Here is a 16,163-nt window from a genome sequence, read left to right as displayed (position 1 = left end):
CCCTTGAGAGCCCCAAGGGCAGGGAGCAGGGCGGTGGCTCTAGCTCAGGACGAGCTCAAAGCACTCAGGAAAACCTGGTTCTTACCTCAGAAGGCCATGAGTGGCCAGAAGCAGAGACACTGAGAATAAATGCCAATGCAGAAGCTGCTCACTCATGCAGCAGGAGAAGGAGCAGGTGGGGCCTAACCAAGAACCAGGAACCCAACCAGAACTGGGCTGGGTCTGTGGGTGGCAAGTCAACAGTGAATATTCCCACTGGGAGTCACCCTGCTGCTGCTGTCACGTGACATGCCCTCGAGCTGCCCATCCAACACCGGCGCTTTGTGCTAAGTCCTGAAGGCTATGTGTACTTTCTAGCACAAACTGCCCCGGGACCCACTGCGCACATCAGATGTGCCTTATACAATGTGCCCCAGCCCAGTCCTCTGCCCTGCGTGAGCTCAGCGGCCCAGGGCCAAGTTCACACGGGCTCCAGCCAGCTTTGCTAAGGTGGAGCCTGACGGGCCCTCACCTGGGTCCACAGTACACCGCCTCGTGCTTTCTGCCCGAGACAGAACCTGGGTGGTTCACACCTGTGCAACCTGAAGCCGTGGGAAGGTGTGCTGCTGCCTTTGCTGAACGGGGCCAACAGGCAACTGGTTCCCCCGTTGACCCGAGGTGCAGACTGTTTTGAGGTGCGCGTCATCTGGACAGCTTAGTCAGCCCTGCTCCTGTGCCGCTCAACGTGAGGCACGTCTTCATACCGGATCTCCCTTCTCCCTGTCTTCGTCCTGCTCCCCAGTCTCACTCCCAGATAAGCTACGCAGCTGCCCCAAGCACCGGTCTCCAGCTCCGTTCCCATGGGGACGCTAAGGCCAAGACAGAAGGTATTCACTCACAGGGACAGCTAACACTGGGAAGATGTCTAGTACCCAGTACTGAATCCTAACCTCACAATACAACCCCAATGCATAGCTCAGAATGAGGCCCAAATCAACAGAGAATGAGTCATGTGCTGGTGTGGCAAGGATGCGTCACATTCTACAATAAAGACTGTAGACAGCTGCTATTATTTTTTAAAAAATCAGTTTATTAAAACCATCTCATTTCCCAGGCACTTCAGCAGCTTCCACAAAACCTGCTGTCGTTTTAAACCAGGTGAGGCACATGCTTTAGGAGTCCCATGGAAACGTCACTGGGAAAGGGAAGACGGCCACGCTGAGCAGAAAGTGCCTCTCAACGCTACACGTCTGAAGCGAGTCTCAAAGACTGTGGGCATAGTTTACTCTCCTTTCTGGCAATTTCCCCATGACTGGGTATCACAAAGGGCACACACACAATGGCACTTGGAGCAGCAGCAATGGCTAAGGCTGGTAAGGCCTGGTTCAGAGGCATGTGCACTCCCCTGCCAGAGAAAGAAACACAAACCAGGAGACTAAGGAGCCAGCAGTTTCCAAGTCCCTCCTCAAGGGCAAATAACTTAGGGAGACACAATGGCAAGCAAACAGGAACAAGAAAACCTCATTTACTGAGAGAAAAGGCACTTTCTCAATGGCGTGTTTCCTTCCAACCAGATATTCAGCTACAGTAGCCAGCTCTCGTTGACGGAGCAGTGGAAAACAAGAACTAGACTCAAGAAGGCATTGGTGGGGGGCCTGGACAAGCCCAGCGCTTCGATCAGATGTGAACAGCACACCCAGCAGTCCCACCGGGCGGTGGGCAAGGTTGCACACCTGCCATGTTCTGCACCACTCCATCCTCTTCCCCTGAACTTCCCTCGATCCTGTGCTCTTCTGCTGCGGGTCACGATGTCCCAGTTAATGTCTTTTGTAACTGAGAGAGGAAATCAAACTCCCTGTGCCACCATTTCTCCTTAGCCAAGAAGTGTTGTTTCCTGCTGGTGCTTGGGCTGGACCAGGACCTGTGCTGTGCATCCCAGGCAAGCGTCCCGCCGCGGAGCCATGACACCATCTGCTCCTTTTCCTCGGGAGTTTACCATTTAGGGAAGAGAGAGAAACTTCAGACCTCCAGTGCTGTCAGGACCCTTCTCAGGTCACTGAACACTGAAGTGTGTGCAGCAGGAACCTCAAATACTTTTCCAGATTCCACTGGCTTGAGCAAATCATGGACTTCTTCGGAAATGCCAAATCCACTGCTGGGACAGGACGCTGACTTGTGTGAAGGCAGGCGAGTGAAGGCCTCTCTGGAGGAAAGGTGTGCTCCCAGACCACGTGCACGCAGAGCCCGGGTGCCACCTGCAAGCAAGGCAGACCCAAGGCCAGGGCAGCAAAGAGCAAAGCCCTTGTCACTGAAACTCAGTGTTCTGACAGGTGCAGGCTTCCCTCTTCAGTTCTCACTTGTTGGAGGTTGCATTAAAAGGCTGTGCTTTTAAGGGTTACAGGGCTTTCTTCACCATCTTTTAACATCCTTGTGTGGCTTGGGGTGTGCCTATATTTTATTCTATTAAAACAAGCAGAACAAATGTTAGTAATAAATCTTTAAAAGATACCAACCTGTCTCAAAATAGACAAATTGTATCTTGGGGGAAAACCAATGCAGCAGATTCTGAAAGATTCCTCCTGGTCTCTCTATAAGAGCTGCTGTTGTCATAGTGATGCCCATGGAGACATGTTCACACAGGATTCACCACTGCCATTTACCGTCCTGATGGCTGACCTAGTCTAAGGTACTTGTGAGATAGTCTCCAGGGAGCAACATTACTTCACAGGGCTCCTAAGACATGGCCAAGCCCAGACTCAATGAGCCCATGCGGTGAAGAAGGACGTCTTACCCTTTGACCCTCAGCATCTGTTCAATGGTATCTGGGAGAGGGACACCAAAGGTCTCTGGAAAGAACAACGTAAGGATGGCTGTCAGGATGGTCAGACTCCCCATGAGGATGTAGGGCAGGAAGCGGTCATAGGCACCTGTGGCAGAAAAGACAAAAGCCCATGAAGTGTGGTCTCCTTGAGGCCCCTCACGCTCCCCCATCAGGGTCATCTTCCTTCCGTAAGAGTGCCTCCACCTTGCAGAGCTCAGAGCTGCTGCCATCTGAACCCAGATCCAGTCTGGTTCTGAGACGGTCTCGCAGCTCATGTCTGACACAGACCTGCCCAGAGGTCTAGCAGTGCCCACGGGGCAGCAGGAAGACCAGGAGCGGAGGGGCCGAGCAAGGGCACTGCTCCTATTTCTCAATGCCAGGTTTCCAAGGAAAATGCGGTTCTTCTCCAGGGACAGGAGTAGCTCTCCCCCTCTGCAGACGCATCACAACCTGTCTGATCTGCCTGAGGCGGGGCGAGGCAGCGCGCTGAGCACCTGACTACTCGCAGGGCACCTGCAGGCCCTTCCCAGACGGAGTGGAGCAGCAGGAGGCAACGGTGCTGGGGAGAGCACTGGCGCCCGGCCGCACACCGGCGTGCGGCGCCTACGCACAGAAGGCCAAGGCGCAGGTGTGCTGTCCCAGCCCTTCAGGAGGCTCAGGCAGGAGGATCAGAAAGTCAAGGCCTGCCAGAACTACAGCCCAAGTTCAAGGCCGGAATATGTAGTTTAGTGACTCCTGGCTTCAAGTCAAAAGTAAGGAGCAGGCTGAGAATGTAGCTCAGAGGCAGAGCGGCTGCCTAGTATGGATGAGGCCCTAAGTTCAATGACGGGTGGTGAACAAACAAAGCCTCCTAGCTCGCTGAGTGTCCGAGTTCTGAGAACCAATCCTCAGGTCATCACACTTCTTGAGTAACTGTGTTGCTCCTCATGCCTCTGATTCCACCAAGGAATTTCTCCAGTTAGATATGCTGGTTCCTTAAAGCATTCTGTAGTTGTTTTTTGAGGTAGAGTCTTGCTCTAGCTCAAGCTGATCTGGAAATAGTCGCAGGCTGGCCTAGTACATGATCCTCCTACCTCAGCCTCCAGAGTGCTGGATTAAAGGCTGAGCCTAAGAAATTGTACTTTTTGGTGGAGGGCCTACGTAGCTAGAACAGACTGACTTTCTTTTGAAAAAAAATTTTAAATTTTATTTATTTATTTGAGAGAAAGAGGCAGAGAGAGAGCGGGAGAGAGAGAGAGAGAGAGAGAGAGAGAGGAGAGAATGGGTGCTCCAGGGCCTTTAGCCCCTGAAAACAAACTCCAGATGTGTGAGCCCCATTTTGGCATCTGGCTTACGTGGGTCCTGGAGAATCGAACGGGATCCTTTGGCTTTGCAGTCCAGCACCTTGGCCGCTAAGCCGTCTCTCCAGCCCCAGACTGACTTTCTATCCAAACAAGCCAGTCGGCAGCTTGTTTCCCAGTTGCAAGTGCTTCCCCCGCAGTTCTGCCGGAATGGAAGGCTCTTCTGAACCACTATCTGCTACACGTACAGCTTGCCTACAATGCGCGCTTGCCACCACTCCAGGGCAGCACGGGACTTACCCAAGTACACGAAGTAGGGAGACAGGATGCTGCCAAGACGGGACGCTGTGGAGCTGACCCCCACACCCATGTTTCTGACCACAGTGGGGTACAGCTCAGCTGTGTACACGTAGACCATGGAAAAGGCAGAGGTGACTCCAAACTTGCCCACCATGACCAGGACAGTAGCCAAATAATACAAGTCTGCAGAGGCCAAGGAAAGAAAGCAGTGGTGAGAGGCACCGGCCCGTGGTGCTGCTCCCAAGCCCCAGTCACGTCCTTCCTCTCTGGCTAGGGGCAGGGCGGGCCAGGTCACTGTTCAGGACTTCCTAGTGTGAGAAAGGGCTACAGCCAAGTTTCCATAAGTTGACTGCTGCAAGGAGACGGCACAAGAAGCTATGTGAGGTCGGTCTGAGAGTAAGCGCCCCACTGACCCATGATACCTGCCTGCAGGTCCAGAAATTATCAGTCATGTCTGTAGGGGAGTGAGCTGTCACCCCGAAACCTTATACTATAGGCACTGTGGAATTAACTAAGGATCTTCATATGAATGGAGAATTCAGTCCTAGCTCATCTCATGATGATATTCTACTCAAAAACAGACCCTCCAATCTATCATCACTACCAAAGAGGAGATACCGAGTGACCCGTAGGATGGCTGAGCTCAGGCGTTAACTGCGACACACTCCTGGGCTCCTTTAATCACACCACAATGGACTGCTCCTGTCGAGAGCAGTCCCAGCATGACAGGCACTAAAATGACTACCAGAGGCTCCCAACTTCACAAGGCATGGATGACTATGCATTGTGATGGACACAGAGGGCCTGTCATCAAGTCTAACAACTGTCAGAAAGGGCTCCTCCTACCTGCTAGTGGGATACCAAGACAGTCTTATCAAAAAATCCTGCAAGTAGGGGCTGGAGAGATGGCTTAGTGGTTAAGGCGCATGCCTGTGAAGCCTAAGGACCCAGGTTTGATTCTCCAGGTCCCATGTAAGCCAGATGCACATGGTGGAGCATGCGTCTGGAGTTCACGTACAGTGGCTAGACAACCTGGCATGCCCCATTCTCTGTCTCTGCCTCTCTCTCTCTCTCTCTCTCTCTCGGTCCCTCCCTGTCTCTGTCTCAAATAAATAAAAAATAAATCTTAAAAAAAATCCTGCAAGTAGCTGAAGAGCTCCCCTCCCTTCTTTCCCTCGTCAGCTCTCCCTAGGTCTCTGGATCTCAGGCAGTCCAGGCCGGCCCCAAGCGTGCTACGTAGCTGAGGACGACCGACTGCCGCCGTCTGCTAAGCGCCGAGATCAGACACGAGCCTTCAGTCACCACCGCGGTTTCGGTCTCTTCCTGCAATGTTCTCATGCTGTTGTCACTTCACGCACATTTCTGTTCCCAGTTTGAGGAGTGCTGTTCATGACTACTCTATTTAAGTTACTTCCCCGCTGTTCTTCTCTTGTAAACATAAAGGGTACAACAGGAATAATAACGTGTACTTTATTAATTTGTGTGTATAAGCTTCCTAAGGGCCCAAGGTTTTCCCTAACTTGGTATTTCTACCATTTAGTGCCAGGCCTGGTACCTGGCTCTCAGCAGGCACTTCCAACTATGGAATGAGCAAGGCGGGCAGGAAGGGGAGCGAGCTGGCTCTTTCCTCCTCTTTATTATGGAGGAAATAGGAACACATTAATCTGGGTCTCGGGTAAAATTAATCCACAGCCCAATGGTAATTTCTTCCCACTCCCGAGCTCAGGCCAGACGGGATGCTCTGGTTCCTAAGGCACTCTCTTTGACTTCTAGGCAACGAGGCTTACATTCAGGACACCTGTGATGCGACGGCCGCATCCCTTTTATTAACAGGGGAGCACAGCCTAGGACCCAAGACCGCTGCTGCACGTGTCCCTACCTTGGGGCACCAGCTGCACGAAGAGGAGGACGCTGCCCCCCAGGAAGAGGGCGGTGGCCATGGAGTAGCGCCGTGGCATGTGCTGCATCAACAGCCAGGCCAGCACGTACGCTGGGACTTCCACTGCTGCCGAGAGAAAGCAGTTCACGTAGATGTCCCCATGCAAGTTAGGCGTGTCAAGGGAGAGTCCGAAATAGCCCACTGATATGGTCAGCCTGCAAGGGAGCGCACAAGAAGGCTGCAGAAACAGTGTCCACTTCTCCCTTGAAAAATGCAATCTCCCCAGGAAATGCAGAAAATGGTTCCATTCAAACCCCGTGCCTTACTGCCCATGACAAAAGGTTCTTTCCCCACCCAAGCACACAGAATAAACCTTGTGCTGGCACACCTTCAAAGCATTCCGTGAAGACTGTCCCAGCAAGAGGGGCTTATGGAATTCAGCTCCATCTACAGCTCTCTAGGAAATCCCAGCTATAGCACATGCAGAAGTCCACTTCCCAACCCAGAGACTGTAGGAGCTGTGGAACAGTAAGACCGCAGGAACCAGGCGGGGTGGGACAGAAGTGGAGAGATATAGCCAAGCACAGCACATCAGAGCAAAGACAGAGACCCCGGACTACCTGCGGCGTCAGCCAGGAGGGGCTGGACAGAGGCTGCTGACGCCCCACCCTACTACAGCAGTGCAGACAAGAGGGGCCCAGGGGTGAGGCCCCGTCGTCTCTCAGCGGCACGCACGCCTTGTGCCTGGTGTGGGCGACCTGGAATTCACTAGGGAGTCTCAGGGTGGTCTTGAACTCACAGCGATCCTACCTCTGCCTCCCAAGTGCTGGGATTAAGGGTGTGCGCCACCACACCTGGCTGGCCCATTCCTTTTAAGTGTTCTCTGTTGATGACCTGCATGCTCTGGCCAACCAGACTGCTCTGGGCTCAAGTTCAGGATGCAACCACAGCTGACACAGAGAAGGGAGAGCGGACCCACGGTCCCTGGGAGATCCAGAGTAGGCAGGAAAGTCTGCGTGAGCCAGTCTTGCCAGGCATGGTGGCGCACATCTTTAAACCCAGGAGACTGAGGTGGGTGGATCACTGAGAGCTAGAGGCCAGCACGGCTACAGAGTGAGCTCCAGATCAGCTTGGGCTAGAGTGAGACCCTGCCTGCTTCAAAAGAGAAAGTCTAGTTGGGTGAACCCCCGAGAAGCGAGTCGTCGCAGGCTGGCAGGTTGGACGTGCGCTCTCCATGCCTGTCCTGTCTGCAGGGACACTGCCGCTAGGCCACTCCTTAGAGTGGGGGTCCCACACTGCCCCTCCCTCACCACAAGCACACGAGCCAGTGCCCCAAAGCGGCCGAGTCTAGGGAAGCTGCCCTCCACACACATTTCCTTGCCACTTACCCAGCAGACTTGAGTCCGCTAGAATCCCAAAGGCCTGGAAGAAACTACCTGGGCACTCAGCCATGTTCTTTCTCCCTAGCAACTCAAGACTCCCTTCCTGACCCCTGTGAAACGGCTTGTCAGAAGAAACCCAGAGAGGACATGCCATGGCCTTGACTTCAGGACAGCGCATGGCTACCACAGAGAGAACACAGCCCACTTGTTTCCAGAAAGCTCTCTGCAGCATCTAGCCTATCACAGGGTCCTCTTCACGCCCATGCGTGACTAGGTGGGGGAGGTGCAGGAGATGGGAAGTGCTGAGCGAGGCCTCAAGAGAGAGCAGTGACTCCCCTCAGGACACAGTTTCCCCAAACAGCCTCCGCAGTGACTCTTTCCCGAGGTTCCATCACACTAAGAACCATGACGCTCTCCCTTCTTCCCCGTTCCCAGCTACGACCCCTTGCATTTATTTTGCGAGAACTCGCGCCTTCAGTTTGGCCTGGGGCTCGTGTGCTACGCGGGAGGGAGCGCGCTCAGCCGCCTCAGGCAGGCCGCACTTACGCACCACAGGATTACGGACATGAAGGTGATCATCCGGATGTTCGGGGTCCGGACCAGGTCTGTGATGCGGTGGGACTGATGCTTCTCGGAACTCAGGTCCTGTAACTGCAGGAACAACAGGGTTCAGGTACAGGGTGAAGGAAGGTACCTGGAACTCAGCATTTCCACTGTCACCTTCTCAGAGTTAGGAAGTGTTTTTGACATTTCTTCCTTAAGAACAGGAAGTGCAGTGACAAAATGGAGCTGCTGAGCCTTCCACCAGAGCGAGTGAGGAGGGCAGGACGGTCCCTCGGTCCCTCGGTGCGCGAAGGGAAGGCTCCAGCCTCCCTGTCCTGCCTCAGTGGCCATGTTCCAGGGAGGCCTTGGAGCCCGCCGTCCTGAGGCAAGGCGGGCAGAGAAAGGAACTAGCCATGTAGTTTACTGATCTGACATTTCAGAAGAATTAATGTTTTAGTCCCCATACCATGTAGTTACTGGTCTACTTCCAAGAAAAAAAAAATCAAACTGAAAAACAGGAAAATTGACCTGAGCTTCACCCACAGTAACTTCCTATGCGACTCAGCATGGCCAAGACCATTAATAACCGCACGTCTAAACACACTGATGCACTTTCTTAAGCAAACCCAGCTTGGAGCTTGTTTTTTCCAAGTTCAACCAAAGGTCAACTCTGGACTTGGGGTTCTACTTTCAGCCAATTTTCTGAGCGATGCCACGGAAGCCTGGCCTCATGCAGGCCAGCCCCGCTTCACTGGAAAGCCCTGTTTCACTGCGGCCCTGACCTCGGCTTCAGAGTCCTTCCCGGGATGTGCTCAGTGACAGCTGCTGCTAGCTACCACACGGGGGGGACGGGCGCCAGCGGGGTGCCTACAACAGGACCCTCTCCAGCCCCTGCTTCTCAGCCGCCACTGCCCCTGCATCCCGAGCCGCTGCTCACTCCCCTTCATGACAGCTGGCGGCCGCTCCCTCAGCCAGTCCGTGGTCTCTTCAACCAGAGACGCGGCTGGGGCCACCTCAGCCAGCACTTGTAGCTTCCAACCTTCTTCTATAGTCACGAGGTTGAGGAAAACTGCCTGTTGCCCAAAGGGCAAAAGAGGGAACAGGAAGAAGCAAGAACCAGGAACTAGGCAGAGCCAAGAAATTAGTCATGATGTGTGAGCACAGGGTTCTGAGTGGGAAGGCAGAGGTGGCCGTCACAAAGGACCTGGCTTCAAGATGCTGCGCAACACCTGACGTCCGAGTGTGGACAGGGAGATGACTTCTGACTGAAAGCCGACCATGCCTGTGTTACATTCTAGGTTACATGAAGGCTACAGATCCCCTGGGGCATAAGAAAACAATGACTTCTTCCCTAAATATGGGTGTCATGGAAAGTCTTTTCCTCATAAAAGAAGTTTATTATTAATATACGGTTGCTTGCAAAGAAAGTAAAGGAAACATGAAAATCTAAAATATATGGGAAAGGGTCAGAAGAGACAGTCGGAACCTTCCCCTTGACTTCTGAGTTTTGGGTCTTTTTTTTTTTGGCACATGTGTGTAGTATGTGTGGTGTGGAGTATCTATGTATACTGTATGGACGTGTGTGCAGATGTATGCACCCCACGTATAGTGTGTGAAGGCCAAGCGTCCCCCTCTATGTTTTTCCCTTTATTTCCTTGAGATGGAGTCTCTCACTGAGCCTGGGGCTGCTGTTTTTCCAGCCAGACTGGCTGACCAGCGGGCCCAGTGGCTCTCTAGTCTCTGCCTCCCATAGCACTGGGGTTCCAGGTATGCATGGTCATGCCTAGTTTCTTATCTGAGTGTTGGGGACTGACTCACAGTTTCAGAGCCTCTCAGGCCATCATGCTTGCTTAGCACGCATTCGTGCCCACTGAGCCTCAACTTTCTTTTTACGTGAAAGCTTTTTTTTTTTTTTTTTAAATATATGTCTTTGAAAGAGATAGACAGAAAGAGGTAGCCAGAGAGTATGGGCATATCAAGGCCACTGCAAAAGAATGAGGAATCAAACCTGGGACAGCAGGCTTTGCAAGCAAGTGCTTTTAACCACTGAGCCTCCTGAGTTTTAATAGGATCTACCTTAGGGAGCCCTGGGGCAAGGACTGGGCCGTGTGAGTTTGCTGCCAATTCCCACATGGGACCCTCACTTACCTCACTAGGATCAAAGATGGTGGCGGGTGCGGCAATCCCATTCATTTTGGCAGCCTTGCGGAAGATCACCTCTGCCTCTGCGAATCGCCCCTGGGAGATGAGCCATCGGGGGGACTCAGGGATGAACCTGGAGATACAAGAGGATTAAGTAAGGCTTCCTGCCCAACTACGGCTCAAGAGCCTGAACGTGGCTTAACTGGAGGTGGGAAAGAAAGATTAAGACCCAGAGCAGGTTTGTGGAATGCCCTGTCTCAAGGCAGAAGCAGAGATGGTCCACACTCAGTAACAGAACACCTGGGTATGAACTTTCTACCTGCAGCACACTGACTGCAGTAAGCAAAACTGAGAAGGTCCTGAGCTCCTAAGGGGACCCTCCCCATGGCGGCCACCTGCATTTCTTGAGTAGTGATGGCCTTTGCATGGCCAAAGGAGACAGGTGCAAGATGGGCTCCTAAAGCCTGACTTCAGCTGATGGCCCTGCCCTGGGGTGTACAGAAGCTTCTGCATGGGCCGCTTGCATTTATCTTCTCTGTACCCCACCCTTCTTTAGCCAACAAACTTGCAGGTTTCCCTACAAAGCAGCACGGATCAAGGACCCTGATTTGTTTGGTGGATAGTTTCCATGTCACTGATCAGGCATCTCCTACCCTTCTGTTGTGACCAGGCCCAAGACACAGTTCTCTCCCCATGTCTTCCCCACTACACATGGGGTGATTTTCTCCACCTCCCGACACTAAGAGTAACTCCTGCTTGGCTCCTCTGCCACGTTCCTTTTTTTTTTCTTTTTTTTTTCAAGGTAGGGTCTCACTCTAGCCCAGGCTGACCTGGAATTCACTCTGTAGTCTCAGGGTGGCCTTGAACTCACGGTGATCCTCCTACCTCTGCCTCCCAAGTGTGCCACCATGCCCGGCTCCATGTTCCTTTTTTGGTATGGAAGGGCTTCCGCTCTTCCTGTCCAACTCCTTTCTGTTGGAGTTGGAGGTACAACTCAAGCCACCTTCCTCTGCACAGCCGCCCTAAGGGTGCACACCGTGGAACCCTGTCTCCCCATGCGCAGGCAACGTGGCTGGAGCCCAGGTCTCCAGGTCTGGGCCCAGGAAGTCATGCTGGATTCCATGTGCTCACAGTGACTTCTTTGTGCACAAAGATGCCTGAACACAAGCCTGTTTACGTCCTGGGATTTTGTTTTGTTTTGGCTCTTCTGAGTAAGAAGAACTACTCTGAAACAATTTATAAATGATCTGTACTTCCTGTCTCTGCGAGCTGAACAGGATTTGAGAGCTGCTGCTGCCCTCTAGTGGGAGCAACAAGGAAGTCACCCTGCAGGAAGGCAGCACCAGGCCCAGGGGCACACTCACCACCAGAGCAACACGCACAGCAGCCCCGGCCCAGTCAGTGCCAGCAGCAGCATCCGCCAGTCTCTGATGAAGTAAGCGAACAGTGGCAGCACCATGTAGCCAAATGCATAAAATATGCACACTCCTAGCGTGGCGAATATAATGCGGACTGACTTGCCAAGAATTTCTGTTCCTGTTCAAAACAAGGGAGGAGTCACTGGTCAGTGCTGTAATTCAGGGCACTTCCTTCTATGCGTCGAGTCTTCTGAGCTATCATTTTCAGCACAGAGGCAGAGAGGCAGTCAGAGCTAGCTGGTGATGTTGAGCACCAGGGACAGGCTGGGTCTGAATCCAGCCTCTTCCTCCAGTCATCTTCTGGTGCTCATCAGGGCTCTAGTCCTGCAAAAACGTCACTCCCATCTCCAGCCACATGCTGAAGACGCCATGTTAGGCCCCTTTACTTCTTACCTGAGAAACAATTCACTAAAGGCAAAGTCATTACAAGGCTACACATGCAAATTGGTTTCTTCCTTTCTATCTTCCTTTCTTTCTTTATGTTTTTTTTTTCTTCCCCCCAGTTACAGTCTCACTCTAGTGGAGGCTGACCTGGAATTCACTATGTCATCTCAGGGTGGCCTCAAACTCATGGTGACCCTCCTACCTCTGCTTCCCGAGGGCTGGGATTAAAGGTGTGTATCACCACGGCTGGCCAAACTGTTACCTTTCAATGAAAAAAAAATTCTATTGAAAAGTAAAAATAAAAAAAATTCTTTCAACAATATAATGGAAGATATCCAGAGATTTTATTAGCTAAAGTCAGACTTCCAAACACTGAGACTAGCAGCTTTTCAGTGAGAAGTAGCTGGTATGTTTGAGTCAAAGCCTTGTAGGATACCCTATGGATCAAAACCCAAACAGAATCTATCTACATACTCTTCAGTGGACATCACTGGCCACCACTCTGCAGAGGCGGCCATTACTGACCCCGCAGGCCTGCCCGTCCTCCCTCTGTGGGCCTCCTCATTCCCATACTCCTCAGCCAGTGTGGTGCCAGCCTTTAAAAATTGATGTTCTCTGGTGAATACTTGTGAGATGGCTTGACGTACTACTAAGACCAAGGTGCCACACCTCAGAGGCCAGAAAAATGACTGGACATTAGAAGCTGGGCTGTGGTGCCCAAGGCTGGTCACACATCTGGCTCAGTTTCCCTGCTGAGAATAGAGTTCTGACCAGGATTGCTAGAGACCACTTTCCTGTGAAGGGCGGCTGGTGGGGTGACAGGGAAACACACGATTAAGTTCGCAACTCCAACCTGATGGCCGTACCCAGGACAAATGCTGCCACGTAGTTGGAGATCTGGCCCATCCCCACAAGGACAAACAGCACGGTGAACATCTCAAAGCTGTTGGAGAAGATCTGCAGGAAGCTGAAGCCCGTCTGCATGCCCATGGTCACAAACAGTATCTTCTTCCGACCAAACCTGGGGAGGAAAGCACAGCTACAGGACAGCTGCGGGGGGAGGGGCCGCGCAGACAGGCTCCACCCACAGGACTCCCGGACCCGGCCCAGAGGGGCGCCAGAGAAGTCCTCCAGCTCAGCGGCCCCTTTCTCCCCACCACACCCCCCAGGATGGATGTGATGTGCAGCCTGGGCCCTGGGGATGCCCCACAGCAGCACTGCATGATGAAGACTGTAAGGGAGAAAGCACACCATGCTTAAATCCACACATTCATACTGGTGGGCTTTTTTTAAAACTTTATTTATTTGTAAAGGGGGGGGAGAGAGAGGAGACAGAATGGGCGCTTCAGGGTCTCCAGCCGCTATAAATGAACTGTAGATGCATGCACCAACTTGTGCACTTGGCTTTATGTGGGCACTGGGGAACTAAACTCAGGTTGTTAGGTTTTGCAAGCAAGCGCCTTAACCACTAAGCTATCTCTCCAGCCCTATGCTGCTTTTCTAAAACAGAGAAGCAATTCATGATAAATGAAGACTAGTCACTTATCCAGACTTTGTAAACAATGTCAAGAGTCACCAACAAGGTAAAGGGAAGAATCATTTAAGAACAGTATTGCAAACATGGAATGCCAAGTTGGGAACATTACATCATTTTACAGCCCCCATGAACTAACAGAAATGGGCACTGTTATATGACTGTCTACATCATGTGTAATCTTGTCAAAGGGGCTGAACCTGAACTCTAGTCTCTAAGCACAGCTGTCTACCTGCAGAACATGCAGAGAATAAAGGACAGGTGAAGTGCGCCAGGAATGTACATTCAGCAAGACCCAGGAAGGAGCTCAGTGTGGTGGCTGTGCTGGCCTGGGTGGGTGAGTGTGCCAGGGCACCTACCTTTCCTCTGGAAACAAACGACTGGCACTTGCGCCACTTTCTGCATCAGGCTTTTGTGAACCATACCTGGGCCTGCAGGCTTTGCAAGCAAGCATCTTTAACATCTGACCATCTTCCCAGCAAATAGTTTCATGGAATCAAACAGATTCTCAAAAGTTTCTCTCTGAGGTGGGGTGCGGATCCAAGGGCACTGAGCTTGTTAGGCAAGCACTCTACCACTGAGGTGCACACTTGGTCCCACCTTATTTAAATTAAACATGTTACAGTGGCTCTTTTATAAATGTACATTTTAATGCTGTTTTTCCCTCTCTCCCTCCTTTTTTTTTTTCTTTTTTCAAGGCAGAGTCTCACTGTAGCCCAGGCTGACCTGAAACTCATTCTGTAGCCCTAGGAATTCACTATGATTCTCCTACTTTTGCCTTCCAAGTTCTGGGACTAAAGGCATGTGCCACTACACCAGGTAATGCATTAAAAAAATATTTTATTGGGCTGAAGAGATGGCTTAGTGGTTAAGCGCTTGCCTGTGAAGCCTACAAACCCTGGTTTGAGGCTTGATTCCCCAGGACCCACGTTAGCCAAATGCACAAGGGGGTGCACGTGTCTGGAGTTCATTTGTAGTGGCTGGAGGCCCTGGTGCGCCCATTCTCTCTTCTCTCTCTCTCTCTATCTGCCTCATTCTCTCTCTGTCTGTCCCTCTCAAATTAATCAATAAAACAGAAAATTTTTTTTGTTTTTCTTTTTTTATCGAGCATATACTTTATTTTATTTTTAATTTTTATTAACATTTTCCATGATTATAAAAGAATATCCCATGGTAATTCCCTCCCTCCCCCCCCAAATTTTCTCCTTTGAAATTCCATTCTCCATCACATTACCTCCTCATCTCAATCACAGAAAAAAAAATTTTTAAAAATTATTTTATTTGACAGAAAGATAAGGACAGAAGGGAAAGGGAGGGTGGCGGGAAGGAAAGAGAGAGGACAGTCAGAATGGGTACACCAAAGTTTCCTTCCTCTGCAAATGAACTCCAGGCACATGTGCTGCTTTGAGCATATGGCTTTACAGGAGTACTGGGGTAATGAATTCAGGCCCTTAGGCTCTGCAAGTAAGTCCCTTTAACTGTTGAGCCATCTCTCTCATTCCTTTAACACTTTTTTTTTTTCCCAAGGTAGGGCCTCACTCTAGACCAGGCTAATCTGGAATTCACTATGTAGTTTCAGACTGGCCTCGAACTCATGGTGATCCTTCTACCTCTGCCTCCTGAGTGCTGGGATTAAAAGTGTGCACCACCATGCCTGACTTTTTTTTTTAGTTCCCTTGTTTTTTTTTGGTCTTTTTATGATTTTGTCTTTTTTTTTTTTTTTTTCCGGTGCTGAGGACCGAACCCAGGGCCTTGTGCTTGCTAGGCAAGCGCTCATCCACTGAGCTAAATCCCCAACAACTTTTTTTTTTTTTAATGCAAGAGAGAATTGGTGTGCCAGGGCCTCCAGCCACTGCAACCAAACTCCACATGTATGCACCCTCTTGTGTGCATGTGTGACCTTGTGTGCTTACGTCACCTTATGCATCTGGCTTACATGGGACCTAGAGAGTCAAACATGAGTCCCTAGGCTTTGCAGGCAAGTGCCTTAACTACTAAGCCATCTCTTTGGCCCCCTACATTTCTTATAACAGCTTTAACCCCTCCAAATTTTAAAATACTTTTATTAATTTGCAAGCAGAGCAACAGACACACACAGAAAGAATGGGCTTTTGTCCCTGTAAATAAACTAGATGCCTATACCACTTTGTGGATCTGCCCTTATGTGGGTACTATGTATTGAGCCCAGGCTGTTAGGCTTTGCAGGCAAACATCTTAACCACTGAGCAACCCTCCAGTGCTGTTACAACAGATTTTAGCTTCAGGTCACTTCATTCAAGATTTTCTAAGATATTTGCTCAGGCCTTACAGCAAAACTACAAGTTATAGGAAAAACTTATATATGCATAAAAAGTAATAGTTACATAAATAACAATAACACGATCCTGGAGATTTTTCCAATATCATTTAGTTGGTTTGCAAATACCTATATAGTGAAAGTTAACAAAATAGTATTATTACGTAGATTACATTGCAAAAACCAGAAGCCAGGCATGATGGTG

The 16,163-nt window shown here is 50.9% G+C and overlaps 1 protein-coding gene across 3 annotated transcripts in view; it reads right to left on the bottom strand.

Moving 5' to 3' along the window:
* Positions 1-1,048: 1,048 nt before the first annotated feature.
* Positions 1,049-16,163, bottom strand: part of LOC101616660 (solute carrier family 22 member 5) — a 34,839-nt gene continuing 19,724 nt past the window's right edge. For all 3 annotated transcript variants that reach the window (XM_004666520.3, XM_045152121.1, XM_045152122.1), the window contains 8 exons: positions 12,995-13,149; positions 11,691-11,862; positions 10,333-10,459; positions 8,192-8,292; positions 6,260-6,474; positions 4,381-4,563; positions 2,771-2,906; positions 1,049-2,439 (listed from right to left, as the gene is read on the bottom strand). In XM_004666520.3, coding sequence (XP_004666577.3) covers positions 2,352-2,439; positions 2,771-2,906; positions 4,381-4,563; positions 6,260-6,474; positions 8,192-8,292; positions 10,333-10,459; positions 11,691-11,862; positions 12,995-13,149 — 1,177 coding nt within the window. In that variant the 3' untranslated portion in view covers positions 1,049-2,351. The remainder of the gene's footprint in view (positions 2,440-2,770; positions 2,907-4,380; positions 4,564-6,259; positions 6,475-8,191; positions 8,293-10,332; positions 10,460-11,690; positions 11,863-12,994; positions 13,150-16,163) is intronic.

The sequence above is a fragment of the Jaculus jaculus genome, chromosome 6 (assembly GCF_020740685.1).
Source record: "Jaculus jaculus isolate mJacJac1 chromosome 6, mJacJac1.mat.Y.cur, whole genome shotgun sequence".
NCBI classification, from domain to species: Eukaryota; Metazoa; Chordata; class Mammalia; order Rodentia; family Dipodidae; genus Jaculus; species Jaculus jaculus.
Note: the sequence above shows the minus strand (reverse complement) of the source record. Positions and strands in the feature narration are given on the sequence as shown.